Source organism: Rhea americana, unplaced genomic scaffold (genome assembly GCF_003343005.1).
Source record: "Rhea americana isolate MKP2758 unplaced genomic scaffold, rheAme1 scaffold_82, whole genome shotgun sequence".
NCBI lineage: Eukaryota > Metazoa > Chordata > Aves > Rheiformes > Rheidae > Rhea > Rhea americana.
This window is the reverse complement of record NW_028187001.1, coordinates 3,512,806-3,539,977: the sequence shown is the minus strand read 5'-3', so window position 1 is coordinate 3,539,977 and position 27,172 is coordinate 3,512,806. Positions and strand designations below refer to the sequence as shown.

Sequence of the window (27,172 nt, the reverse complement as noted above, 5' to 3'; positions counted from 1 at the left end):
TTTAACACTTCTAGTAATTAAAAGTTGTCATTAAATGTAAGCATACCACATTCTCTACATGGAAGTCTGAAAAGTAATGATTTGTGATACATTAAAATACTTTGTATAATTAAGCTAAAATTCATAGAAATGCAAATATCTCATATAGAACTTAAAGTAATTATTATTTTGCASAGCTACTAATGTTGTTTAGTAACTTGATTTCTGAAATAGATGCTCGTCTTTTTTCTTCTTTTCTGGGACCCAGGAATAAATAACACATGCAACAGCATGTTACTATCAGGTAATSTGTTGAAGTTTTCTGTGTTAATCTGTGTAGCATCGGCAACATRAGTACCACCATGTAGGAAAAAAAATAAAAAGCCCAATTTCTTGGACTACTTTTTTTTTTCTTTTTTTTTTTTCCTTCCTCTTCCCCCTCCCTGCCCCCCCTAATTGTCTGACTTGCCTAACAGGAAATTTTCTAATTGCCGGAACAGCTGGTCACAGCAAAAATGCTAGGGTTGGTCTTCCCTGCTAGACTTATGATCGCTCAGTCAGAAAATCTAAACATCATGGTTTCTTAGTCATGTTTAGATTTTTGGCTCTACGCGTTCGTTCAGTTCGGGTAAGCTTAGTTTCTTATTTAAAAGAATAAGAGAACATTTCATATTAGTGCAAGTGGGATTTAAACTTCTAATTTCTGAGYGATTTTAGTCTTTAGTGCTTCATGAACAGCGCTGTTTGAATGTAAAGTCTTTAAGTTTTACTAAAAAAMCTTTATATATTGGGTTCATGTTATGCTGAAGTTTCTAAAGTAATTGATAATTCTACTTTATTGACATTTTTATCTTCTCTGAAAATGCTGTAAAACTTCCTAGTATTGTATTTTCTTCAGAAATATGTTTGAGTATAGCTGTGTTTTAAGTCTTCTAGGTGCTAGTTTAGTTTGTTTAAAATTTTTCAAAAGTTTGCCTTTTTAAAACTAATGCTTAGCGGTTACTTTAATAGATACTCGTTYGTATAGTACTTTAAATGGTGAAGTATGGTTATCTATGGAATGACAGTTGAGAGAACTCAGGCTCATTTCTTAAATTTACTTCTGAATTTTGTATTAAGAATAGTGAGTTTTGTTTGTTATGGTAATTTCAACTTTAAAGTGATAATTTATTCATCAGATATTTAATCTGTACAGTTTGTCTCATTATTAAACTTAAATGTTTTTTATATAKATGAACATAAGTTTACCTTGAGCATTGAGCTATTTAACAATATATGTAAATGTGTATTGTAATGGGCATTTTATCTCGAGAGCTAAAATGAATTATCCTGTTTCTCTTTTAAGTCTGCAAGTAGTTCTTGGTGCAGATAGCTTCTTGCATGCCCTTATATGCTGACCTAACATCTTAAGTGATGGAAGTGTACTGACTTGTAAATAAAAGGGATTGTAGTTTAACATCTACTAGCCGATGTACTGGTTCATACTTTGCAATAACTGTTTAAAAAATGAAATTAAATTTGCTTGCTGTAACTGAAATACTAAAATAGGACCTGCTTGTAGAACAACAGAACTTAGGCTAAGATATATACAGGTTTTTCTGTAAACCTTGTAAAATTAATAYATGTAATCTCAGAATCCCGGAAGATAATTATTTGCCATAGAGTGGTATTTCTTAGAAGTGAGCAAAAACTGAAACTATCTGCTTATATAGCTTTCCTATATTATCTTTAACATTCCCTTGAGTTTAAAATGCTAGACAGTACAGTTTATAGCTATGACCAAAGTAGAAGTTTTCAGACAGCATAAGTTTTGGGGTGGTATTGAAATAAAAAATCATAGTTTTCATAGATTGGTACAGAATATATTTGTGCCTTTTTTCAATTTTTTTAAACTTCAGAATGTTTTTGAATTGCAATGCTCTTAAGTATCAGTGCTTACAAAGCAGGAGCAAAACTGCTATCAAAGTTACTGGCAAGTGCAAGTTCCATTCTATGAGTATCTTTTTCCAATGCTGGCAGGCTCAGTCTAGTTCATGAGAATTCTGCGGTGTTTGATGAAAAGAGAATTGCATTACAAAACTGTTTTTTAATTTTTGGTGACAGACACCGGGCTTTTAAAATGATTACAGGAATTCCCTGGCTTTAGAGCTTTACCTGCTAAACAACCTACTGCTCCCAGTTGCTTAGGGAAGGAAGGAGTAAGCACCCCACTCCTCTGTCCTGGGCTCCCTATTTAATTCTGAAGATGTTTTCCTTCTCAGAATGAGCTTTCCCAGCCTGGCCAGTGACGTTTATCCARAGGGCCTCATCTATCCATTGATTCAGTGCTCTGGGACAAGACTAGTTCTTCAGACTCCCTAACTTGGCTCACCTGTAACAGCTCCGAAAGGATGGGAGGAGTTCACCGCAGTAACCAGGGCTGCAGTCATTAGTTATTATACGAGTGAGCTGGCTACCAGGGACAGATGTGGATGTAGAYGGCTGCCTAGGTCTCAAAGCTGTTGGGCTACACTACAAAGCCAGAAGCGGAAAAGAGCAGAAGGCAAACAGTGCAGAGTAAATACATAATTGCAGTGCTTTCTTTTGGTTATCTCTCTCTACTGTTTTATTTTGAGGATTTAACAATAAAATAAAATTGAAATCAAACACTTGCAAGTAGAGAGTTTGCTTTTAGAAAATCTTATCTTCTGTCARGTAAAACAGTTTATAACAAATTATTTGATGTCAGTTGAAATGAGATTTTTCTAATATTTTGGAAGTGTGACCTTTCCAATCTTGTTCATAAAGAAACAGTGATAAATTGTGAAAAATGGTATTTCTCTCTTTAAATATCCATGTTAACTAGGATTTATTTCTGCTTTGTTCTTTCCTCTCTTGTGTATTAGTGTAGAACAGGAAACATACACAGACTATCTGTAAGTCAGTTTGATTTAATTTGAGCRTTGCATTATTTTGTTAGAATAATTATTCAAAAGCAGCAGTTTTAACTAGCTTTTAGAACAATTATTCAAGCATTTAAGGAATTGTTTGTTCTGTCAAGTGACTGAAACTGAATGTTAATCACAAATATTTATTAGAACTGCTTTTATTCCATGGTTTACCTGAGTAACATTACTCTCAGAAGTCATGGGAGATTGAAAGATTTGTAGGACATTATCAAATCTGCCTTTCAAAAAAAGAAAGGTAGAAGTATAATGAATTTGGAGGTAGTAAGCAAGATTTTCAAAGATATGAGTGGTACACGCCTCCACATTCTTTAACTCCCATTTTTACCTTGATAAAGACTTCCTTATGGCCTAGCAGAAAAGATAAAAATAAAAGATTTCAATTTGTAGGCCCTTTTTTTACTTCAGAAGGCATAATTCATAAAGACTATTTTTTTTAAGTATCACTGAAAACTTGYTCTACGTTCATAGCAAGTCAGAAAAGTAAATGCATCTAGGAGACTTCCTGACTTAAGGGAGGGGAGGAAAAGGAAATTATGTATATGAGCAGAGAAGCTGTGCCAACACTGAGTCATCAGTTTAAAATCACTTGATATCATCCAGAAAGCTTACTGTCCTGACCAGTAAAATACCAGAACATAACTGCAGCTACAAGGTTTAATATCACTGAAGTCATTCCTTAAATACCAAGTGTTCGATTATAGGAATCGATATGCTTTCATACGTGACAGTCAAAAATATGTTGCCAGCTATAATAATGTCCAACTGAACCATGGAAGGTACAAGGAAGGCACAACATAATGAAAGGAAACTCGTAGCAGCAGTTGGTGCAGTGTGAAGTAACTTAGCAGGGAATCCATTTTTGTTTTCATCCGTATCTTCACTTGTATTGAACGTACCTATGACTTAAATTCATCTCTTTAGAGGAAGTAACACTTTCCTGAAAGAGAGGTTGAGCAGGACAAAAGCAAAGCTGCTACTTCCATCACAAAACGAGAAAGTTCTGTGTAGCTAATGAAGCTAAAACTTCAAATGAAAGCTGAGAACAGCAGTAATTTTAGTGCTGCTCAACTTTCAAACAGAAAAAAGGAGGAGCATTAAAAACACCACTGTTGACAGTTMGATTTGTAGTGATTGGGATCCCACTGTGAGCTGATCTAACCTAAATAATATGTTTTAATACAGGTAAGTGCTAAATTGTGTATTAAGAACAGAGAATGTTGCATGAGTTTGGGGGGGGTGGCTTTATTTTGGGAAGCAGTGACTCAGAAAGGGCTTACCCACTTGCAAAGTTCAGCTGAATACAACCTCATGATCAGTGCATTGGCAGCTGCAATTTTTGCAGATCAACGCGGGAAGTTTCTGGCTAGGAGTAGTATGGGGCCCTTGCTCTGAACATAGCRTAAAACCGGTCCTTCATTATTGTATCTGGTTCTGATGCAAGGAAAATAATATCCTGAAATAATATTAAAAATAAAAAGTAGTTCAGAGATGACCTTGCAAGACAAGGTGCTGGAAAGTTACTTTCCAGTGAAAACTGAAGAAACTTACTTATTTTAAGGGGAAAGTTACTTAATAACTAAGTATGTAAGTGACTCTGCATAAAAATAATTCTGACCTTTTTTAAAAAAAATTAAGGTTAAGAGTACAATCAGAAGCAAGAGTTAAAGGTGAAACTTGGGTATATGAGAACCAGAAATGTCAGTTTTAAATTAATTTTTCCAGTAGTTACCTAACCTGACTTGCATGTTCTCAATTCTTTCACCTAAAGTTTTTTATAAAGAATGGATGTCTTTCTGATAAACATCCGTACGTTTAAAAGAGAATTCTAGAGGGCTATTGGAGGAATGGTGTGAAAATGTAGTTATTGCACAGAATGGCAAATAGGTTTTTTTCAAGCTGAGAATCTTGTTAATCTGTTTATCGGTGTTAATCTGTTTATCAGTGTTATTGTTGAAATTAACATGAACCTCATTTTGACTGATTTTGGTCAGTATGTCAGCAATGCTTGCTGTTCAGGTAGAACATTTTGTATACAGGACCAAGCTAAGGATTTTTTGATGTATGCTGAATTTCCCCTCACTGGCTTTTGACAAATCTGAGAAMTACATCTGTCCTAGTCATCTGAACCTCTCTACTCATTAGAAAAAAATAATCTAATGGCCCTACTGAGAGGGAAATTGCTTAKCAGTTGCAAAAGCAAAAACACTGTGATTTTTTTATATATATTTTTATTATTATTATTATTATTTTGTCCAGACCTGATGTAGCTGAAAATAGAGGGTCTGATTTATTCAAGCTTAGTTTGAGGATGTTTTACCTTTGTTCTTTTTTGTCAGTTACTTAATTTCAAATATCCCTTGCTGTTATACACAGGAGTTGATATGTGGTCTTTTATTTTCACTTGCCACAAAACTTTTTATTCGTATGTTACAGGCCTGATGTTGTATTTCTCAGCATATTTCATATAGTCAGCAGAGGGAAAATTTTTTGATCAATGCTTAATTGTCAACTGAAATTCACTTTAATTCCCAGGGGAGGAGTTTCACCTATCTCTAGTTTCCTGGTAAAGCAAACACACAACCTTGTTTTGCAGTCATTTTTCGGTCCAATTTATGAATGGAATATGGATGGTGTGTGTTATCTTTAATATTCCCTTCCCAATGAAAAGAATAGTTTTGGTCATAGTCTTTAAAGTATTTTGGGAGTCATAGTGCTAGTTCTTCAGTTTACCCAAGAAGTTCTTACTGTATTTTTCTGAATTCATATTTGAACAGTCTTTATAAAGAGAACTTTTCTCAGAAGTCTGTTTCTGAATTTGTTAGAAGCTTTCTGTTGAATTTTGGGTATGGTGAAGGAAGYGTTTGTTTAGCCTTTAAATGTTACATTTTCTCTCTCTTTTTTTTTTGTTGCCACCTTGAATACTCATTTTCCGTAATAACAGACATTAGTCATTAAAAGTGTAATGCCAATTCTTTTGAAGGTAGTTGAATGTTTTAGCATATTTAAAAATATATGGAATATTCTTTCAAAAATATCTGTAGGCAGTCATAGCATATGCTACACATACTTATATGTGCTCTTGATATTATAAAAATAAACTGCATGTTATTCTTCTGTGCCCACTTGACCACAAAAATGCACACTGCTCTAATCATAGAGAACATCTTTGCTTTCTTTTTATCTGATATCTTTGTGCATGCATGTCCTTGTTAGAAATGCTGTGTTTGGATATTGGTTTTTGGTTGACTTTCTGTACTTCAACTGATTGTAGTCTAATTTTGGTGAAGCTGACAGCAGAGACAATGTCTTTATGTTAAGGGTGGACATAGTTTATTTTAAGATGTCACATCCTATTTGACCTGAATGCTTTGAGTGTCTTAAGCTCTAAGTGCTTCCTTGTATATTATCTCATCCTTTCCAGACTTAATGTCACTTAATTATTTGACACCTGTTAAATGTCCCTACATTTACACACATGACAATTCAAACATACCATTCTATTATTACTATTGCTGTTAAACTGTGTATTTTTAAGCAAACTGCTTCTTTCTCTTTAGTATAATGTATATATTGGAATTTTAACTTACACTTTCAGTATATTGAGGAATGTATACTCAGATATTACTCATTGTGAAGTTGATGAGCTAATTGCTCTTTTAATAATGATGTTCTATCTAGAATATACTAATGTAGAAGAGTTAAGTATTAAAACTTACGGATATTCACACAACTGAGTGTCCAGAAAAGGTGGAATCTGTCTTCCAAGGATATCTTTCCTAAGTAAACATTCCATAACTGAAATAGCGCTTACTCTTTGCTTTTCAAAAATGAATTGACTTCTGATTCTCTTCCTGGAATTTCTTCATCGAGTGCTTGTCATTGGGTATGTCCCCACTGTGCTAATGCATTCATTCAAGGACTGAAACTGCAAATATTAGGCCCAGCAGAATCTGTGGTATTTGTGTGCATTCATGTTCCTTACTCCTGATAGTTTTCCTCTCCCTAATATGAAGGGCATAAATCTGATACTGTGCCATCTACTCAGATAATTCAGAGATTGTACTAGTTAAATTCTAATCAATTTTTACTGTATTTTCTAAATTTATTAGGCTTAAGTTGTGCAATGGGATTATATCTTATAGGGCATTCTCATTACTGTCATGATGTAAGTGCATGTCCTGCTACTTTTCTTAAAGCATTTACAGATGGCTTAATCCCAGACTCCAGATTTCTGTTGTGGACCCATTTTACTTGTTTTACTCTCACCACTGTCAAATCATCTTAAGCTTCATTCCTTGTGTAGGGCACCTAGCGGCTCTTGGAATCGGGAGACGAGCTATATACTCTTTCAGTAGTCATATTAATTACTAAAAAAATAAAAATAAAAAATCAATCTGTAAGAATATCAGAGTTACTAGGAACAATAAGGAAAGTGAAAAGTCTAAGCCTGTAAGAATAGTATCATCCACAATACTGGCAGTTCTCAGAGAGCTGCCCACAGCCCCCAGTTCATCAGCCACAGAGCTGCTTAATTTCTTTATTTCTTTTGATTTTTCCCTAAGAACATACCTTTTAGAAAAAAAGGTCTGCAGATAAGCTAAGCTGTGTAAGACAGGCAGAGAGTTATGCTCTGCAACTCTGTATGGGGCACTTCTTAAAGAGCAACTGTTGTCAGACATCCTGCTGAAAATTCACAAAGCCGAGAAATAAAAAGTCTCTACATAAACTCATGTTTTCCTTGCTTTTCTGGACTTTTTCATTACCACTGAGAAACATTTAACCAGTTGACTCTTCTCTTTTTTTTTTACTGCTTTTAGGATTTGAAGTCCGGTTTCATATTAATACATAAGCTAGTAGTTACTCCTGTAATAAGACCACATAAACAAAAACAAGTATTTTATGTTACAATGGAGTTTAATGCAGCCTAGAATAAAAAGTGAATGTAAAGGAGATTGTTCTAGCACTTGCATTTTTATCAGAAGTAAGTGTTCACAGTGTTGGATAAGTACTTAAAATATGGGGAGGGGTCAGCAATAAGATTAGGCTATTATTTTTATAACTTAAACTGTTGGATAATTTTTACAGCTTGTTTAACAGCTGTATGTATATCCTTTTTCTTGATGAGTATATTTTCTATTCCAATTAGCAGCTGAATTCTGAAGAGAAAAACTCGTTCTCTTTGTTAATTTTTTAGCTCTTCTTTTCTTTTGGATTTAATTTGCCKGAAGAATATTCCCCAGTCTGTTCTGTGTTCTTTTCCACGTGTGTATTCCTGCGCATAGACATAGGTTGTGATGTGCACTACTATGAGCTTATTCACACTTAAATACTGACCAGAATAATTCTGAGCTGCATATTATGTCAATACAGGAAGTTATTCTAAAATAGTTATGTTTTAAATTCAGACCCAAACTTGTTTTCCACTGCCTTTTCACTTCCTTTGCAGGCCAGTGTTGATTTAACACTATTATAGTGTTGAGGAAACGTTAAGGRAACTCGGTGCAGTGTTACCTTCTGTTTGTTTCCTTACATTCTATATTTAGTTTCACAATGAGGAGGCCAGTAGCAATCACTTTAAGGTGACTAGCACAATATAGTTTCCAAAAATAAGACTTTCTGTGACAGCTTTACTTCTTAGTGTGAAGAAAGCCTCAAGAGAGACCTGAACAGGCTGGAGAGCTGGGCAGAGAAGAACCTTATGGGGTTCAACAAGGGCAAGTGCAGGGTCCTGCACCTAGGGAAAAATAACCYCAGGCACCAGTACAAGCTGGGGGCTGACCTTGTGGAGAGCAGCTCTGCAGAGAAGGACCTGGGAGTGCTGGTGGATGACAGGTTGACCATGAGCCAGCCATGTGCCCTTGTGGCCAAGAAGGCCAATGATCTCCTGGGGTGCGTTGGGAAGAGCGTTGCCAGCAGGTCGAGGGAGGTGATCCTGCCCCCCTACTCAGCCCTGGGGAGGCCTCATCTTGAGTACTGCCTCCAGTGCTGGGCTCCCCAGRACAAGAGAGACATGGAGCTACTGGAGAGAGTCCAGTGTAGGGCTATGAGGATGATCCTAGGGCTGGAGCACCTGCCTGATGAGGAACAGCTGTGAGAGCTGGGCCTCTTCAGCCTGGGGAAGAGAAGACTGAGGGGGGGATCTTATCTATGTCTACAAGTACCTTAAGGGAGAGGGGTGTCAAGAGGATGGGATTGGACTCTTTTCAGTTGTCCCGTGTGACAGGACAAGAGGCAATGGGCAGAAATTGAAGCACAGGAAGTTCTGCCTGAACGTGAGGGGGAATTTCTTCCCTGTGAGAGTGACGGAGCACTGGAACAGGYTGCCCAGAGAGGTTGTGGAGTCTCCTTCTCTGGAGATCTTCAAGGCCCGCCTGGACGCAAYCCTGTCTACCATGCTCTAGGTGACCCTGCTTGAGCAGGGGAGTTGAACTAGATGATCTCCAGAGGCCCCTTCCAACCTTACAGATTCTGTGATTGATTGATTGATTGATTGAGTCTGTGATTGATTCTAAAAAACAAATACCCTGTCTTGAGACTTTCATTTAGACTTGACTGCAGTATAAGCTTTGAAAAGCTCCTTTTTACTTCCCTTACTAATAAGGCTGGAGAAAGAGAAGGCAATATGCTGTCATTACAACTGGGAGAAAGAGTCTGTCCCACTGTTGCAACAGCCAGAGCACTGGTACCTGCTAGTGTGGTGGTACCTATCTGTGGTGGAGTGAAAGTTGTTGTCAGGGAACGGAAGAAAAGGGGAGAGGAGTACCCTGTACCACATCCCATTTTGTTTGGGTATATCACACAGGGCAAATGTTCTTTCAAATATCAGAGAATGAGCAGAGACAGAGCTTAAAACAAATTCAGTACCAGACCAAAAGGCTTATTTCTCTCCCAGCTTGCTGTAAGACAGTACTTATCAACTAATATAATTAATGCTATTTGAGATATAGCAATCTTTTTGCAGCATAAAACCTTTCAATTATTTCTGTTGATTTCTTTGTATTATTTCTGGTAATAGAAGTAATACACAGCAGGCATACATACACGTGCACAAAACTTTAGTTGTTTTGCAGCAGAAATTGCCACATGTTCTTAATTGTCTCACTAGTTTTAAAGTATCCAAGAAAAAAAATTACATTAAAATAATTTTTTTTCCACGTTTGGTTTTTAAAAGTTGCCTGGATGCTCTGTGCTTTCTTGTAAAGTGTACAATTGAAAATTCTATGCACATGTGTGTGCATGCATGTCAAGGTAGTCAGGGTTTGTTACATCTGGTTTGTTTCCAGTTTTGGTTGGTAAGAAGTTCAGAGTCTTTTGAAAGAAAAATGTTTATCAAGAAGAAGCACGTGTTTGAACAGACGCATGTACGGAGAGCTGCTGTGCATTTACATGTGGTACTGAAATGATCGTGTGCAAAAGGATACTTAACAAAAATTCTTGCACAAAAATACTTGCTGAACGCTAGAAAGATATATAAATTTGCATTGCAGAAGCACAGATTTAGAATGCTACTCCTTCTCCCCCACCACTAGCATTAATTACTCTATTTTATAGAATATAGATCTGAGAATTCTTCATTAACTAAAGAATAAAATTTAAACTTTTCCTTGCCGTAGCCTGTAAGAACAACAAGAGGAGAGTGCACAGAAAGTTGAAATTGCTTTAGGCTTATTTGTGTTAAGTTTTATTATGTTAACTTACAGTCAGTGCTGCTTAGGTTGAATCAGAAGTAATGCCTCGATTATTCTTCAGATAGTTTTGTAAAGAATGCAGTGTTTTATTTCCTTTTTTGCAGTTGCTGATAAGTTCTGTAATTCTTTCCTTGTGCAGCAAGGAGCATTGTTTTTTCAGGAGACTTTTAAATTTTGTTTAATAATGGTAAAGTAAATATAGAATTGAGTGAAGAGCATAAAAATACTAGAAGATCCACTGCCTGTTAGAGTTTTCTGATCTCTTTTTTTCAGAGAATAAAGTCAAATGATAAAGACTGGCAGCTCTTACAAAGTAGACTCTCCATGAGTTTAGTGGCAATGAGATTTTTCCTTCACCAGAACTGCTGCCTTGAATAAAATCTGCATTATTGTCTGGATTCTGGTGCATACCTGAAAGTTCAGACCATGTAGTAACTAAACTAATACTACCTTTTGTAATAGATGTAGTTTATTTTTCATAAATATCTTAATTCTGGGGGTTGCTCAGTATTTTTAGCTACTGTTGGGAATATGGTGTTGGCATTTATATTTTTCAATCTGTTTTGAATTTATAAGCATTTTAGGGAGGTACTGACCTACTCTTCACTTTTCCCCTCTGTCAGGAAGAAGGAACTATCAAAGAAATTGCAATAACTCATCATGTGAAGGAAGGACATGAGAAAGCAGACCCTTCGCAATTTGAACTTCTGAAAGTACTAGGACAAGGATCCTTTGGAAAGGTTGGTGACTGAACTTCTGCAGATAAAGTCTTCCAGGATCTAGTATAGAAGAATATTAAGAGTGAATTATTTAAAACAGCCATAATTGTGCATTCCAACAATGTTGCCAGTCAAGACCACTTCCTAGATTTGCACAAGCTAGCTGCTGTAATTGTGGCAGGACTTCTTAAAGCAGTAYAACTATTCCAGTTTATCCTAGATGTAGGTTGCAAAGATCCATAAAAAAAAATGACTTGTTATGAAGTAACAAGTATTCACCCTTWAAAAAGGGTGTTGTTTTTCTGTACCTCTTAATCTACTGTGTTTGAGGGGATCAGGGCTGGGACACAACAAAATATAATAAACATAGTAAAAGTAATTGAGAAATATTGAAGAAAAAAATCCCAGTTGCTAACTTGTGAATGGTGACTTATTGCCCATACAGAAACTATAGGAAGAATTTATTTTTGTAATGGATTGTAATCCTAAGAACAGATTTTAGACAATTTAGTCATTGCATTAAACATGATATACCCCAGTGTTATTTTAGGGATTATTTGTCATAATTTGGGTAAGACACAAATTATCTTGATTTTAGTGGGTATTGCCCACACTGAGTTCTCTCTAGTTGTACATGATCCATACATTTAGCTGTTCAAATCCAACTTAAAGCATTAATTTCATGTGACAAAGAGATCTTTGAGAAACAAACGAGTATGCCATGTAAGCAAATAGAGCCTTGAAGTCCGTTTTCAACCTTACATTAAAGTCATAACTGCAAAATGTTACATTCCAGTATATAAAACCAAACAAATATTTGATATGAGGAAGATGAGAATAATGTCCAATCCTGTTTTAGTGATAGAAAGTTACTAGTAGTTGTATTAATTGAACTAGCAGTTCCAATTAAGATTGGAAATTTGGGTATTTAGAAACTGTTACATTCTGTTCTCAAACTAGTAAGCATTCATGGGGAAGTCTGATTCCAAAGATTCTTTATTTCCTATGTTGTTTGATTTCATCCAGAATCATACTAAAGTAAATCATTCAAGGATAAAGAACTATAAGCTAATAAACTTGTGATCACTTCAGCAATTCTTCTGATTTTCTTGATAAAACTAAGTTCAATGCTGTGTATTCCTTTGTAGGCAATTTTTGAAAAAGTAAAAAGAACTATTCAGCTGATTCATAATACCAGAAAAGTACTACTTCTCTTCAGTTGCTTTAGCCTTTATGCAAAAAAGAATAATATTACAAAAAAACAGGAATCTATTTATACTAATAATTTGAGAAGATCTCACTGCTTCTCTTGAAAAGCAGGCAAGATAGTCTCTTTAAAGGCCTCTTCGTGCTGTTCTGGTAATGCAAAGGAATGTTAAACATAAGTGCGAATTGTATTTAAAAAAGAAAAACAGATAAAATTCATATAATAGAACACTTGTTCAGCATTTTCATTTACCACTGTCTTCCTCATTTTCTCCTAAACAATCAGAAAACCTATGACCGGTATACTTTACTTTTCTGATTACTAAATCTAAAATTTGATTCTACTGGAATTCGTTTTGGATTAAAGATATTAAAATCAATTCCACTCAAAATCTTATTACTCTAGAAAAGGAAATGAGCTCCTTTTGCTAGAGTCTGGTTTTACTTTATTGGTGCATGTAAAATTCAACCATGATGTATCAAAAAAGGTATGTAAGAGGTTGGTTCTCATAAGTTTATAGGGGTTTTTGTCAGGATTTTACTTTATACTTGAGAGATTTATATTAATATTCTGTATTTTAATATTTAAAGACTTTTTTAACAAGACAATTAGAAAGTTGAATTTCATGTTTCATGTAGATTTTTCTTAATTTCTGAGAGATTCAAATTTTGTGCTTTTATTTGCTGAAATCAATTAAGTTAAATCAGAATTTCACAGATTGTTTGCCTTGAATGAACCTTTTAGTTTATGAAAGGGATAGTACGTAAAAATGTAAGGAAACCTTGCATTCGGGTTTTACAGAATCTTAAAAAAAAAAAGTGATGGAAGTAGTAAATAGCAAAATATAGTAATCTGACTTATCCWTATTTTCTTTTACAAATTATTTTTCAATGCAGGTATTTCTTGTCAAAAAAATCTCAGGATCAGATGCTAGACAGCTTTATGCAATGAAGGTATTAAAAAAGGCCACCTTGAAAGGTACGTACTGTTTAGAGCAAGTGATAGATGTAATAACAAAACTTAATTTTTACTTGCAGGCATTTAAAAAGATTGTATCTTAGAGCTTACTGTTACCAAACAGCAAACAGTAGAACTTACTGCTTTGTTTTGTAAACCCTGAAGAACATAGTACTCAGAAATATTGCATTGATAGGGTTATGTGGGAGAATAAATTCTCTCCTATTTTAAGTGTTAGCTCCTTTTCGTTGTTTGTAGCAGGATGATTTTACTAGGGTAGCTGTTTTATATCTGCCAGATGACTTGCTTCTGAGCTGTTAGTTGAAACTTAATATCCTTCCTTTTTACATTTGCTGTACATCACTAAGGATATAGTTCCAGCCTTCTGCTCAGTTTAAATTTAGGTCATGATATTTACAAGGACATTATATCAGCTGTTTTATTATAAAAGCTCTTAACACAAGAGTTTAATTTCTTTTATATCAGCAATGTACTGTATATTTTCCCAAAACTTTAGCACTTGCTCTGGGTATAAGATATATTTCATGAAAATTTAGGTCGATCTTATTTGCTTGAAAAAAAATGAATTTTAAAAAGAGTCCTTAAAATGTTTAGTTTCTTGGGTGTTTGGGTGATATCAGTAATAAAATAAAAAGTTCACACCTGAACAATCTCAGTTCTTGTCCTGTAGTTTACCATAGAAAAAAAGAAAAAATGTATTTTCAATTATAGATGAAAAGGAAAGGGATCTATCACACTGTAAATCCCCTAACCGTGATGTGTGTGTGTGTGTGTGTGTGTGTGTGTGTGTATGATTTTTTTCTTCATGCCCTTGTTTTATACTTCTGTATTTGAGACTATTTGTGATTCTTTTAAAGTAACTTATGGCTACAGTTGAAATTGAAGTAATAGTTTTGGGAGAGTTTCAACAACCTGTGGTGTGTTACCTATGTTATTGCTCTATTTTACTGATTTGTGATTTTAATGTGAATTTTCATCTGAAAACATTCATAGGGACTAGTGAATGAAAACTGCATACTTGCATTGAATTACAAACTCTGTTAAAATGTTGATCCTGAAGTTTTCCTGGTTAAGAACTAGTGTTGAATGTCTGTCTTGTGGATCTCATTATGCTTCACTTTTATTTAATACTAAAAGGCTTTGAGTGTTTTTTGAAGAGTTTCTTATATCTTGATGTTTTGTGGCAGAGGTTCTCATTATTTACTTATATTTTTTTGAATGTGGTATCCATTTATTTCAATTGCTCTGATATTCTCCGTAGATTTTCATTCCCAAACCTGCTAATAGCTAGAGTCAAAGGCGGATTAGTGTGTGGATGTGGAGACTGATAGATACTCCCTGAAACTGAAAGTGTGACTTTTGCTTAGAAATGTAGATGCTTCAAGGCATTAAGAATTCAAGGATGCAAAAGGCATGAGCAGAAAGGTGTCAGTAACAGGAGGATGCCACATTTCTCAATGCTTTTGCTGGATTTTCAGGTGCTTTTGAACGGAATTCTGTTTAAGTTCATGCTTTAAGAAAAGAAGTTATAGACAAATGAAGGTTACTGTTGAAGTCTATTAATATTTATTATTTTTTTCCAATAGAAAAAAACTAGGTAGATGTATTTTTAAAGAGCTGATACTGTAATTTTAAATAATACACTGCATGACTTGATTTGTCTAAGGATCTTCAGCTCTTTCAGATCTACTCCAGAAGACTTTTTATAATGTAACATTAGAGTTAAAAAATACCCTTTAAGATTTCTTGTTATTTGAAGGCAATGTTCATGATTCTCAAAGCAAATTTAGGGAGACAACTCTGAGGAATGCAGCCGTATTAGCCAGAATACACTGATGTAACTAAACACAGTCCAATGTTTTAATGTTTAGAGCACGTTCAGGAATACACACAACAATTTTAGTGCAGAGACTAGTTTATTAACATACAATGAAAGGATGTATCATCTTTCAAAGCCCCTGTAGGAGAGATGGAAAGAAATAGGACTAAATAATTGCTAGAGAGTCTGGCATCAACCATATTAAGAAAGAAATTAAAAATGAACAGGCTCAGTTAATTTGACARAGCAATTTTTTTTCTCTTAATATATCACCAGGAAACTTACCAGTCTCCTGGCATACACTGCAACGCAAGTAATTTATCAAAATACGTGAAAGAAAGTTTTCACTCCTAAACCAATTTGTTACTTCCAGCAGTATGCACATGGAAATAGTAGTTGACAAAAGTTAGGTTTTAAAGTCAGTATTCATAGAATCAGTAAGGTTGGAAGGGACCTCTGGAGATCATCTAGTCCAACCTCCCAGCTCAAGCATCACCTAGAGCATGTTAGACAGGGTTGCATCCAGGCAGGCCTTGAAGATCTCCAGAGAAGGAGACTCCACAACCTCTCTGGGCAACCTGGTCCAGTGCTCTGTTACTCTCACAGTGAAGAAATTCCCCCTCACATTCAGGCAGAACTTCTTGTGGTTCAATTTCTGCCCATTGCCTCTTGTCCTGTCACACGGGACAACTGAAAAGAATTTGTCCCCATCTCCTTGACACCCTCCCTTCACGGACTGCTGGTGGATGACAGGTTGACCATGAGCCAGCAATGTGCCCTTGTGGCCAAGAAGTCCAATGGTCTCCTGGGGTGCGTTGGGAAGAGCGTTGCCAGCAGGTAAGTATACACATTGATAAGATCCCCCCTCAGCCTTCTCTTCCCCAGGCTGAAGAGGCCCAGCTCTCGCAGCCGTTCTTCATAGGGCAGGTGCTCCAGCCCTCTGATCATCTTTGTAACCCTCCGCTGGACTCTCCAGTAGCTCCATGTCTCTCTTGTCCTGGGGAGCCCAGCACTGGAGGCAGTACTCAAGATGAGGCCTCCCCAGGGCTGAGTAGGGGGGCAGGATCACCTCCCTCGACCTGCTGGCAACGCTCTTCCCAAYGCACCCCAGGAGATCATTGGCCTTCTTGGCCACAAGGGCACATGGCTGGCTCATGGTCAACCTGTCATCCACCAGCACTCCCAGGTCCTTCTCTGCAGAGCTGCTCTCCACAAGGTCAGCCCCCAGCTTGTACTGGTGCCTGRGGTTATTTTTCCCTAGGTGCAGGACCCTGCACTTGCCCTTGTTGAACCTCACAAGGTTCCTCTCTGCCCAAGTCTCCAGCCTGTCCAGGTCTCTCTGAAGGGCAGCAGAGCCCTCAGGTGTGTCAGCCACTCCTCCCAGCTTGGTATCCTCAGCAAACTTGCTGAGGAGGCACTCTGTCCCCTCATTCAGGTCATTGATGGAAAAGTTGAACAGGATGGGACCTGGTACTGAGCCCTGGGGGACACCACTAGCCACAGGCCTCCAACTAGACTCTACGCCACTGGTGACGACCCTCTCAGCTCTGCCTTTCAGCCAGTTCTCAATCCACCTCACTGTGCACTCACCTAACCCACACTTCCTGAGCTTACCTAAGAGGATGTTATGGGAGAGAGTGTCAAAAGCCTTGCTGAAGTCAAGGTACACAATGTCCACTGCTCTCCCCTCATCTACCCAGCCAGTCATTCCGTCATAGAAGGCTATCAGATGGGTTAAGCAGGATTTCGCCTTGGTGAATCCATGCTGACTACTCCCGATCACCTTCTTTTCCTCCATATGTGTGGAGATGACATGCAGAATGAGCTGTTCCATCCCCTTTGCAGGGATGGAGGTGAGGCTGACTGGCCTGTTTGTCTGGGTCCTCCTTCTTGCCTTCTTGAAGACTGGAGTGACACTGGCTTTCTTCCAGTCCTCAGACACCTCTCAAAGATGATGGAGAGCAGCCTGGCAACAACATYCGCCAGCTCCCTCAGTACCYGTGGGTGYATCCCATAAGGGCCCATGGACTTGTGGATGTCTAGCCTGCCCAGAAGGTCTCTAATCCTATCCTCCTCCACCAAAGGAAAGTCTTCCTTTCTCTGGACTTTCTCCCTCACGTCCAGGCTACAGGATTCCTGAGGGCTGCCCTTAGCAGTGAAGAMTGAAGCAAAGAAGGCATTCAGTAATTCTGCCTTCTCTGTATCCCTTGTCRCCAGGGCCCCTGCCCCATTCAGTAGTGGGCCCACATTTTCCCGAGTCCTCCTCTTGCTGCTGATGTATTTGAAGAAGCCCTGCCTGGTGTCCTTGACATCCCTTGCCAGACTCAGTTCCAAGTGGGCCTTAGCCTTCCTCGCTGCATCTCCATATATTCTGACTGCACTCCTATAATTCTCCCAAGTAGCCTGTCCCCTCTTCCACATTCTGTGTATTTTCTTCTGTCTGAATTTGGCCAAGAGCTCCTTGCTCACCCATGCAGCTCTCCTGCCCTTTTTGCTGCTCTTACTCATAGGGATGCACCGCTCTTGAGCTTGGAGGCAGTGATGTTTGAGTATTAGCCAGCTCTCCTGGACCCCCCCTTCCCTCTAGGGCCTTAACCCATGAGGCTCCACCAATTAGGCCTCTGAAGAGCCCAAAGTCTGCTCTCCTGAAGTCCAGGGTTGCAGTCCTGCTTGTTGCCTTACTTCTTCCCCACCGGATCCTGAACTCCACCATCTCCACCAGTATTAGCCAGTATTGCTAATAATAATTATTACCCAGTATTGGCTAATACTAGTGTCTGAAATGTGTTCATTTCCTTATGCTTCTTTGCTTAAGGTTCTGTAAATTTGGAGTTATTCCAGCTTTTCAGTAAGACGTTTTGTTATCCATGTGACCATTTCGTAACTATGCGCACTTTAAACTTTTTAATTTTTTTCTGAAATGAATCTATTCAAAGAAGGAATGTTCCAAATTTAAATATTGCAATTCATCTGAACCTTTGAAATAGTGAGATCGCATGAGTGCCTTGTGACATTTCTATGACTTCAGATGTTAATGTCAATATTCAAATGTGGTATTTGCTCTGTATTTGAGGAGGCACTGTATTTTACGTGCCTTCTTTTTTTAAAGATTTTATGTTCAGCACAGACATGGGAAGTTGATAAGTTCATTCATGAAAATTTATCTATATTGCTAAATACCTCTATTGTAAGTGACTACTTCTGTAAAGAAGAGCTAAACTTCTAAAAGACCCTTTTACTTCTTGACTCTTTTCAACTTTGTTATATGGTAAATCTGAATTTCAGCTTGTTTATTATACAAAAGTATGGTGGCACCTTAAACTTTGACCTGGACTTCATGCATTGCACTTGGGTGGTGTTGTAAGCAAAACAGTTTTGACTCAAGGAATTCATTGCCAGTTAACAAAAACTTATAACTGCAGATTCAGGAATTAAGAAATTAAGAAGATAGACAATTAAATTAATATTAAAGGAAATGCCTTTTCCTCCTCCTTTTCTCAGGCTCAGCTTCAGCCCAGCACCTTTCTTCCCCACTCCTCATCTCCATTCCTCCGTGTTTCCACCACGGGTTGCGCTCTGGCCCCCTGCCGATCCCATTGGTGAGGCAGTGGACATTGGGGCTGGGGCTTGTTGGCTTCTTGCTGCTGCCTTGTCCTTCTTACTCATTGTCTCTGCCCTGACACGCGTACCCAGTGGGCCGTGTCCCATCGGCAGCGTGCCTGTCCCGCTGTGGGTCCCTTATGGCTGATGTCCCTCCGGAGCAGTCCCTACACCGGTGTGGGTCCTCCATGGGCTGCGGTCCCTCAAGGGTGTCCCTACCCTGGCGTGGGTCCCCAGCACTCTGTGCTGCCTTTGGGGGTGTCCCTGCAGCAGCACGGAATGCTTCCTGCTGTGTCCCCAGCAATGCCACCTTCCACATGCCATCTCTGTTTCATTTCTCCAAGTGCATCTGTTTGCATTTCTCCTTACATGCCYTTCTTTTGTGGGGCAGCTCATGGCCCTCTCCCATGCAAAGCACCCCAGCATCCCCACTACAAATGTTCATTTACTTCAAAAAGTGGTAATGCTTGGCAAGGGGGTAGTAATAAGCTGGTACATAAGGGAAAGGAAGAGAAATGCAATATCTTAAATCACTGTTGCAAACTTTGCCTGCTGTCATCTGTCAGAGTGGTGAATTTTACCTGTGCCTTGGGGTATGTGGAGCTTCAGAAGGGAGCCAAGCGTAGGCTGGGGAAGGGCAGGGGAGGAACCCAGGTAGCTGGTGCGAGTACTGTGCCCAGCTCCCTACTGGTCCTTGTGGATGGCCAGCCCCGTAGCAGGAGCATCTGCTTGTGATCCTTAGCTCAACGTAGAGTGGCTCGGGAGGAGACGTGTGTCCCATTCTGAATGAGTGTAGTGGGACAGCACGGACAGCTTGAGCATTAACTGCTTCTGATGTCCTACTCTGATACATTCCTCCATGTACATCTTCACTCTGTCAGTAAACTTTCCTTTAAAATAAACAAACCTTTTGGTTGTCTGAAAGCAGAGTACATTGGATATATTGCACGATCATAGTAAAGAAAGTAAAAACTTTCTTCCATCCAGATTGTGAAAGCACTTGTTTCTTAATAATATAAGTTATTTGAATGAGCACCAGTGCAGGCATCTTTGTGACAGTATAACTATATCTTTATTATAAATTTATTTATAACTTTGTGGCCATCTTTTTTATACTGTTTAAGCAGTTACCTCTATCTGCTGTATACTTTGTTATGCTTCTTATGCTTTTGCTAAATTTATTTACCCAGTATCAGATTTTCCCGATTGCAGAAACTGGAGCAAATTGAAATGCATGAGGAGATTTATTGGGCTGTAGTGTGAAATAAATTCTTTCAAGTCTCATATTCCTTCTGTGTAAAGTATAATGACCTGTAGATAGCACTGAAACAACAGTATATAGTGTGAAGCATATTGGAAAACATAGAAATACTGATTCATAGTATGATTTGGTTTCTGTTTTGTTTTTCTTTGTTCTGTTGTAGTTCGAGATCGAGTTCGAACAAAAATGGAACGTGATATCCTAGTAGAAGTTAATCATCCTTTTATTGTCAAGTTACATTATGGTGAGTGGCAAAAAGATGCAATTTTAAACTTAGTAAAGTGTCCTTGTCAAGATGGTGCCTGACACTTGCTTAGTGGTTCTGAGAATCATAGCAGTGAGTGTACYATCTAAACACTGATCCTGCAAAGGCTTGCTATGTGGTAAATTTCTTGCCATATATGCATACCGCTAACTCAATACTTAGTAGCAAGTCTTCACAGGATTGAGTTCATAGCATTTTGCTCTATTTAAAAGGACAGTTATCTGTTTATATGTAGCCATTTTGTTCTAAAATGTAGTGTTTTCTGTATATATCTTTCACTTATTTTTAAAATGATTTCTTATCCTTGAAGTGCTCTATAGACAACAACATATAGAGTTGCATTACTTCCAATTGCATCGCTGTTGGTGAGAATATGACTTTTCATTTCGGTGGTATTGGCAACCATAAAAATTTAATCATTAGGGGGGAAAAAGAAAGTTAATCTTAATGTGTCATGCAGAAAGTAAACCAAAAAAGAGAGAGAATGTTGTTTATTGTATCAACATAAAGTATTTGCTTGAACACGCTGTGCTGCTATTCTTACAAACGAGAATGCTTTAATTAATACTTTTCCTTTAAGATCCAGATTTTCCATAGTTCAGTCTTCTGATCTGTCCCTCTCTGAGGTGGCTTATATAATGTAGCTTTCACTGTTTAATTTTCTCTCTAATGCACACTATACTAGATCTCCCTATCAAGCTGAGTTTCTGGAAGTATTAGAATGCACTAGTTCTGCCCTTTTAAGTCTAGGCTTTCTACTGCCAAAATTTGGAATGAAATGCTGACTAATTCATTTTTTATGAATTCCATTAATGATTTGATTTACTTTCACACACTACAAAACTTACTTGCTTCATGATTAAAAAAAAGTTAATTTTTTAATTAAATTATTCCAAAAAGGAAAAAGAATAGTATAGATAATGAAATCAAGGGTAAATTGTTTTGACATATTATTCTTCTGTAAAAATAGATAGATGGTATCTAAAAAAAATAGATGGTGTTTAATATTTTTATGTTGATCTTTTCAGCTTTTCAAACAGAAGGGAAGCTATATCTTATTTTGGATTTTCTCAGGGGAGGAGACTTGTTTACACGATTATCCAAAGAGGTAAACTTTTATCAAAACAAATTTTTAAAATAAGAAAATTGACTACTAGCTGCTTATATTAGGAGAGTTTAGTTTTGATTTGGTTTTCATTGAATAAAGTTTTGAATTTTTTTAAATATATATATACATACATACATATATATATATATACACACACATATATATGTGTGTGTGTGTGTTTTTCTTACACAAAGTATCCACTTCATCAGTATGCTGTTGTTGTAATTTACATTGTTTTTGAAAAAGCTTCGGCAAGCAGTCTCTCYATATTATTTTTACATCTGGCGTAGTTTTTCTGCTACTGCTACTACATTTCAATATGTGTCTCAGAATATATATTTATATGAAGAATTTGTTGGATTTAAATTAAGTAGTTTGTGTATCATTTTTTGATAATAAAATCTGAATTTGTCTAAGCAAGCAATTTGAATTTCTGATTTTTTTTATCAGAATGACTGTGATTATTTTGAAGACATGTTTTGCAAAACGACTCAGATGCTCACTGCTGATGGGAACTTGAGAAGTTTTATATTTTAAATAAATAATTTTGCTTTTTCAGGTGATGTTCACGGAAGATGATGTTAAATTTTACTTGGCGGAATTAGCACTTGCTTTAGATCATCTACATAGTCTTGGAATAATATACAGGGACCTGAAACCAGAAAAGTAAGAATCAGCTGCAGCAAATGCAATATTAATTTGTTTTTTATAGCAGTTCTACTTGTCCGCTTCTCTTCCCAGCTGTTAAACTTTGTAGTTTACTTTGTAGGGTGATCAGGGGAGGAAAAAACCTTGTTTAATTAAAAGGATTGGATTTTATTTCCACTAGAAAATGAGCATCTAGTTTGAGTACATCCCTGTTACTGTGGCTTTAAGTATACTGGAAAATATATACCTTTCATTTTCCAAGTGTTGCAGAGTGCAGAATAGGGAAGGATACGTGTATTTTGTTTGTTTTGGGAAGAGTTCTTTTTATGCTTTTGTTTTTGGTGTTATTGTAGAGTTTTTGGACTAAAGATAAAGTAAAAACAAATACATGGCATGAGGTTACAGCTGAGTTTTGTATTTCTGCATTTGAAAGCTTAACTATAAACAGTTTTTTATGCTCTGAGTGCAATGTATTTTAAAAGTCAGCTTTGGAAAGGAGTTTGCAGTTTGAAGTAAAATGTGAAAATAGTAAGTCACCTACTTTACTTAAACTATTRACAATTAAATAATTACACAGAAAACTTAGAACAGGCTTAAAGCTACAATTACACTACTACAGTGAACTACAGTGTAGTGTTACTTCTCAATAGTTTAGTCATCCCTGCCTCTTTCAAATGACTGAATTCTATCTACTCTTTYTTTCCTTCATTACTTCTCTTAGGTTTTACGAGATATGAAGAAGAAAATGTTTCTTGTCTTGTCAGTAGTACTATCTGGAACATTTGGACCTCTCAGATATAAAATGCTGAAGTTTTTGTGTATGCTGCAGCATTACTGTTTACCTGGAGAGATGTCCTAAGCGAAAATACAAAGTGTGCATCTCCTCAGTTGTGCTTAATCAGATGGTTAATGTACCTGTCTTAGTGTTGGGAAATCTGTAGTTATTGTGCAGCCCTAATGTCTTTGATCTCAATTCTCTATTACGCCTTATATAGAAAACCTGAAAAGTTTATGTGAGATAACTGTCTCATGTAGAGTATTGGTGGAAAGGGCAAACACAGATGAGAAAAATCCGAAAAGCTGACTTACATGGAGTTTCCATTAGTATAGATTTTGTAAAAATGGACAGAAACTTAAAAATTTTTAGTGCTGTCTGACAGGAAGGGGCAAGATTCATACTCAGATAGGCAATTTGGACATATTTAGGGGTTGAGTGGGAGTTGCACCTAATCTAAGGGGGAGAAATCATTTTTCTTATTTCTTTTCGTGTCTGATATCCCAAACATAATTGCAGCATATCTTGAGGTATTTGATGCTTAATATTCTGTGTTGTCTGTGACAGTATTTTCAGATATATATGATCTTCCTTGATGACTTACAGACAAACAGGGAGATGAATTACCTTTAAACCTTGAAAGTGTTCTATTAAGTAATTATGAAGTGAGGAAAACAAGCTTACCAAATAGAAAATTTTGAAAGGAAAGCAAGAGGACTTCAGTTTTTTTCAATTGTTGCTAACATCTACTTTAATAAGGAGGAAGATGAAACAGTAATTGTTAAGACTAAACAGCAAATGCTTCAGGTGCTTTTTTCTTAAATTTGCGTATGTCCATACCTATCAAAACCTTGATTTTAAGTCTTGCATGCATCTGATTCAACATCTTTCAAAAGTTGAAATTTTTTGCAAGTTATAGATGAGATGATAGTAACTCTCACAGGCTGTATCTATACTGTGGGACCGTTTCCCACCATGGAAACTGGAATGAGGAAAGGAAAGGACGGGGGGAATGGACAAGYGTCTGCATGTTATCACAGAGAGGAAATGCAGCTCTCACAGCGGAAGCCAAAGTACCTTCTAAGACTGCAGTGCAGGTGTTGTCGTATTTTGAATGCTTTGAATTGTCATTGCGTTCAGTGATTGTTAAGGATAGTTGGTGTCTGAGAGAAGCGTGGCTTTTCTTGTGGTTACATAAACATAGATGGAAACATAAGGCCTGCTTTAAGTATATAGGTCCTACAGGACCTAGTGTCCTATGCTTTGATAAAAACACCGTGATGGTATTCATTATGTGAGGATATTTATTTGGAGGTCAACACCCCTTTGAAATTTCTGAATACAAATGAATATACAATTTATATGTATGCAGACATGTTATATTAACTGTTACAACTTTCTTGCTTAGTATAAGAGAAATAAAAATAWTTCTAACAATATTGTGATAATGACATGCAGGTGGCTAAAAATGAAAGTTCAAGATAAAAGCTACTGTCTGCCACACTGAATACAAGCAAATTTAACAAAAATCTGATATGTTGATTCTGTTTTATATTCTTTAATATGAAAGAATCAAAGGAAACAAAACATATGCATTTAAATTATCTCATCCTAATGTTTCATTTCCATGCATGTTCACTTTTACCTGTCTTTGTATATTCTATTTTTTTTTGTTCTTAAATCTTATCAGTGCATTTTCCAAAATAACAGTTAAGATACTCAAAATAGCTTACTTTATTCCTTTGTTTTTTAGCATACTGCTTGACGAAGAAGGACATATCAAATTGACAGGTGAATAAAGGGAAATTGCAACAACTGGATCTTTTCTGTTTATAATAAAAATTTCTGAATTTTCTTTTTCAGAGAAATATTAGTAAGTAATTTCATGGAGTGGAGAGTGTTATTTAATGTTGAATAAATGAAATGTATTAACATTTAAATAAGATACCTTTTTTGAACATAAGGCTGATGCTATAGGTCTGTAATCATTTGGTGGGGGAAATTAATTTACATATATACTTGGCTATACACATGAATGGTAAAGGCATTGCATTTCACATTATGGTAAGAATATGAATGATATATATACATGCATAGACAAACACACACGCACATATAAACAGCTATAGACAGATAGTATTTCAGACCTATTTTTCCCTTCCAGATTTTGGCTTAAGCAAAGAGTCAATTGATCATGAAAAGAAAGCCTACTCTTTCTGTGGGACAGTGGAATATATGGCACCAGAAGTTGTTAATCGACGAGGCCATACACAGAGTGCAGACTGGTGGTCTTTTGGTGTTTTGATGGTAGGTTTCTGGTAAATGTAAATGATACCAAAACTGTACTGAGCGAGATTGCTGAAACAAATCAAACATTAAATTGTAAGGTGAGCYTTAAATGAATTCTAACTACCAAAAAAAATCCAAATCATGTGAAATTAACAGCACTGCAGAGTTTGGATCAAGATGCGAACTAGATCTCCTTTCAGTATCAGTAATATGCTACCCTTTTATTTCTGTTTGAGTGAAATATTACATATCTGTTGTAGTTGAACATTAGAGAGGTTAACAAGAATACATAAGTATATGGAGTAAAAAATATTGATTTGTTTTTCAAGGTGAGGGAGAAACCTAGATCCAAATTTTAAAATTGAATTTACTTTCAAGTGGAAAAAAAACTGTAAACTCTATTTTTCTGATTATGTTCTCTAGTGTAATTAAAAGTTAAGGAAATATTGGCAGATCTTATTTTGCACATCTCAAAATAATCTGAATGACACAGAGCTGGTATGCGGTATAGTTGTCAGCAGGACCATCCATAATGATGATTCTGCAGGAAGCTAACTTGTTAAGTTGCAGGGTCAGAGGAACTAATTTGCATAGTAAATACAGATTTAAAAAAGAAAATGATCATATATGGTAGTTTAGGCATGCTGAGTGACTTCTAATATTTATCTTTGTGTGTGTTTTTGACAGCAAGATTAAATAATTGTATTTTTTGAAAGGAAATGGTTTTGTTCCGTACTGCTTCTGTAGTACCTATGTAACTATAACAGTACAACCAATCTATGGGCTTTGTAGTATGAGGACTCTTAYGTCTTGAAAATAAGCTATCCTATCACCTTTTTTACCATTTGGAATGCTGATATGATCTGAAAGTTGACTGTGTAAAAGTAGCACCTGGTAACTAAACTTTCTCCAGACAGACACACACATGTACACCCTCGCAACTGCACATTTTATCAGTGAGAACACATTTTAGCATTGCTGTAAGCTCTGAGMAGCCTCTATGTCAAAATGAAGCTTGGGCATCAATTAAATAACTACAATGTAGTTGAGGCTATTTGTTGTTGAAAGCATAGTTTAAAATTTTCAACTTTAGTTTATAAAATCGGAAAACATAATTTTGTGCTTATAAAGTACTTATGTTAAGATTAAAAACTGCTGAAAGATACTGGACTTTACTGGTGTAACTTCCACAGTCTAAGTGCACTGCATTTAAAAWACTTTTGCTTCTGTTTTGAATTTGAAAATATGGCTTAAAATTCTCTAAATTAATACATGGAAAACAGTGTAATTTTCTTTTAAGACATGTTTTCATTGCTTGCATCTCTAGTTCACATGCTAAATTTCATAGACAATCTGTATGTACCCACTCTTAAGTAATTCATTAGTGCAATCTCTGAGAAGAATTCAAGTGATTGTACATGTTATCTGAGATTGAACAGCAGTTATACCATAGAAACAGAGACTAGAAAGATATCTTAATCTTTTGGCCACTTTTCTGCTAGTGTTACATGTTAAGTGTATTTAAACTGTCCTTGGGAAGTATATTCTTACTTGTCCTCTAAAACAGTGAATGTTTTAAGGGATGCCAGACATTTAGAAACATTATTTTAAAGTTTTTAGAAGCATTAGGTATTTGCTGAAGTGTTTTCCTGATGAAATTAGAAGAAGATAATTAGGTAAAGCCAATATTGAGTTATCCTTAGAGTACTATTGGCCTTATGTATTGGACTATGGTGTTTTGGGAGGAAGACAAAGAATGTATTTGCTTAGTTGTTTATATAAGAAATATTTGGTTTTGTCTGGATTTTAGTGGGTAGGCTTGTGACAAATAGAAGCTTGCTAAAGAAACTTTATTGCTGGTCTACAGAATTTTGAGTAAGCAAATGAG

General features: G+C 36.5%; 1 protein-coding gene across 2 annotated transcripts in view; it reads left to right on the top strand.

The window, feature by feature from the left end:
- Nucleotides 1–27,172, top strand: part of RPS6KA3 (ribosomal protein S6 kinase A3) — a 61,524-nt gene that overhangs the window by 8,529 nt on the left and 25,823 nt on the right. For both annotated transcript variants that reach the window (XM_085323174.1, XM_085323173.1), the window contains exons 2-8: nucleotides 11,239–11,355; nucleotides 13,438–13,519; nucleotides 20,363–20,443; nucleotides 21,493–21,572; nucleotides 22,132–22,238; nucleotides 24,749–24,786; nucleotides 25,160–25,302. In XM_085323174.1, the coding sequence (XP_085179300.1) occupies nucleotides 11,239–11,355; nucleotides 13,438–13,519; nucleotides 20,363–20,443; nucleotides 21,493–21,572; nucleotides 22,132–22,238; nucleotides 24,749–24,786; nucleotides 25,160–25,302 (648 nt within the window). The remainder of the gene's footprint in view (nucleotides 1–11,238; nucleotides 11,356–13,437; nucleotides 13,520–20,362; nucleotides 20,444–21,492; nucleotides 21,573–22,131; nucleotides 22,239–24,748; nucleotides 24,787–25,159; nucleotides 25,303–27,172) is intronic.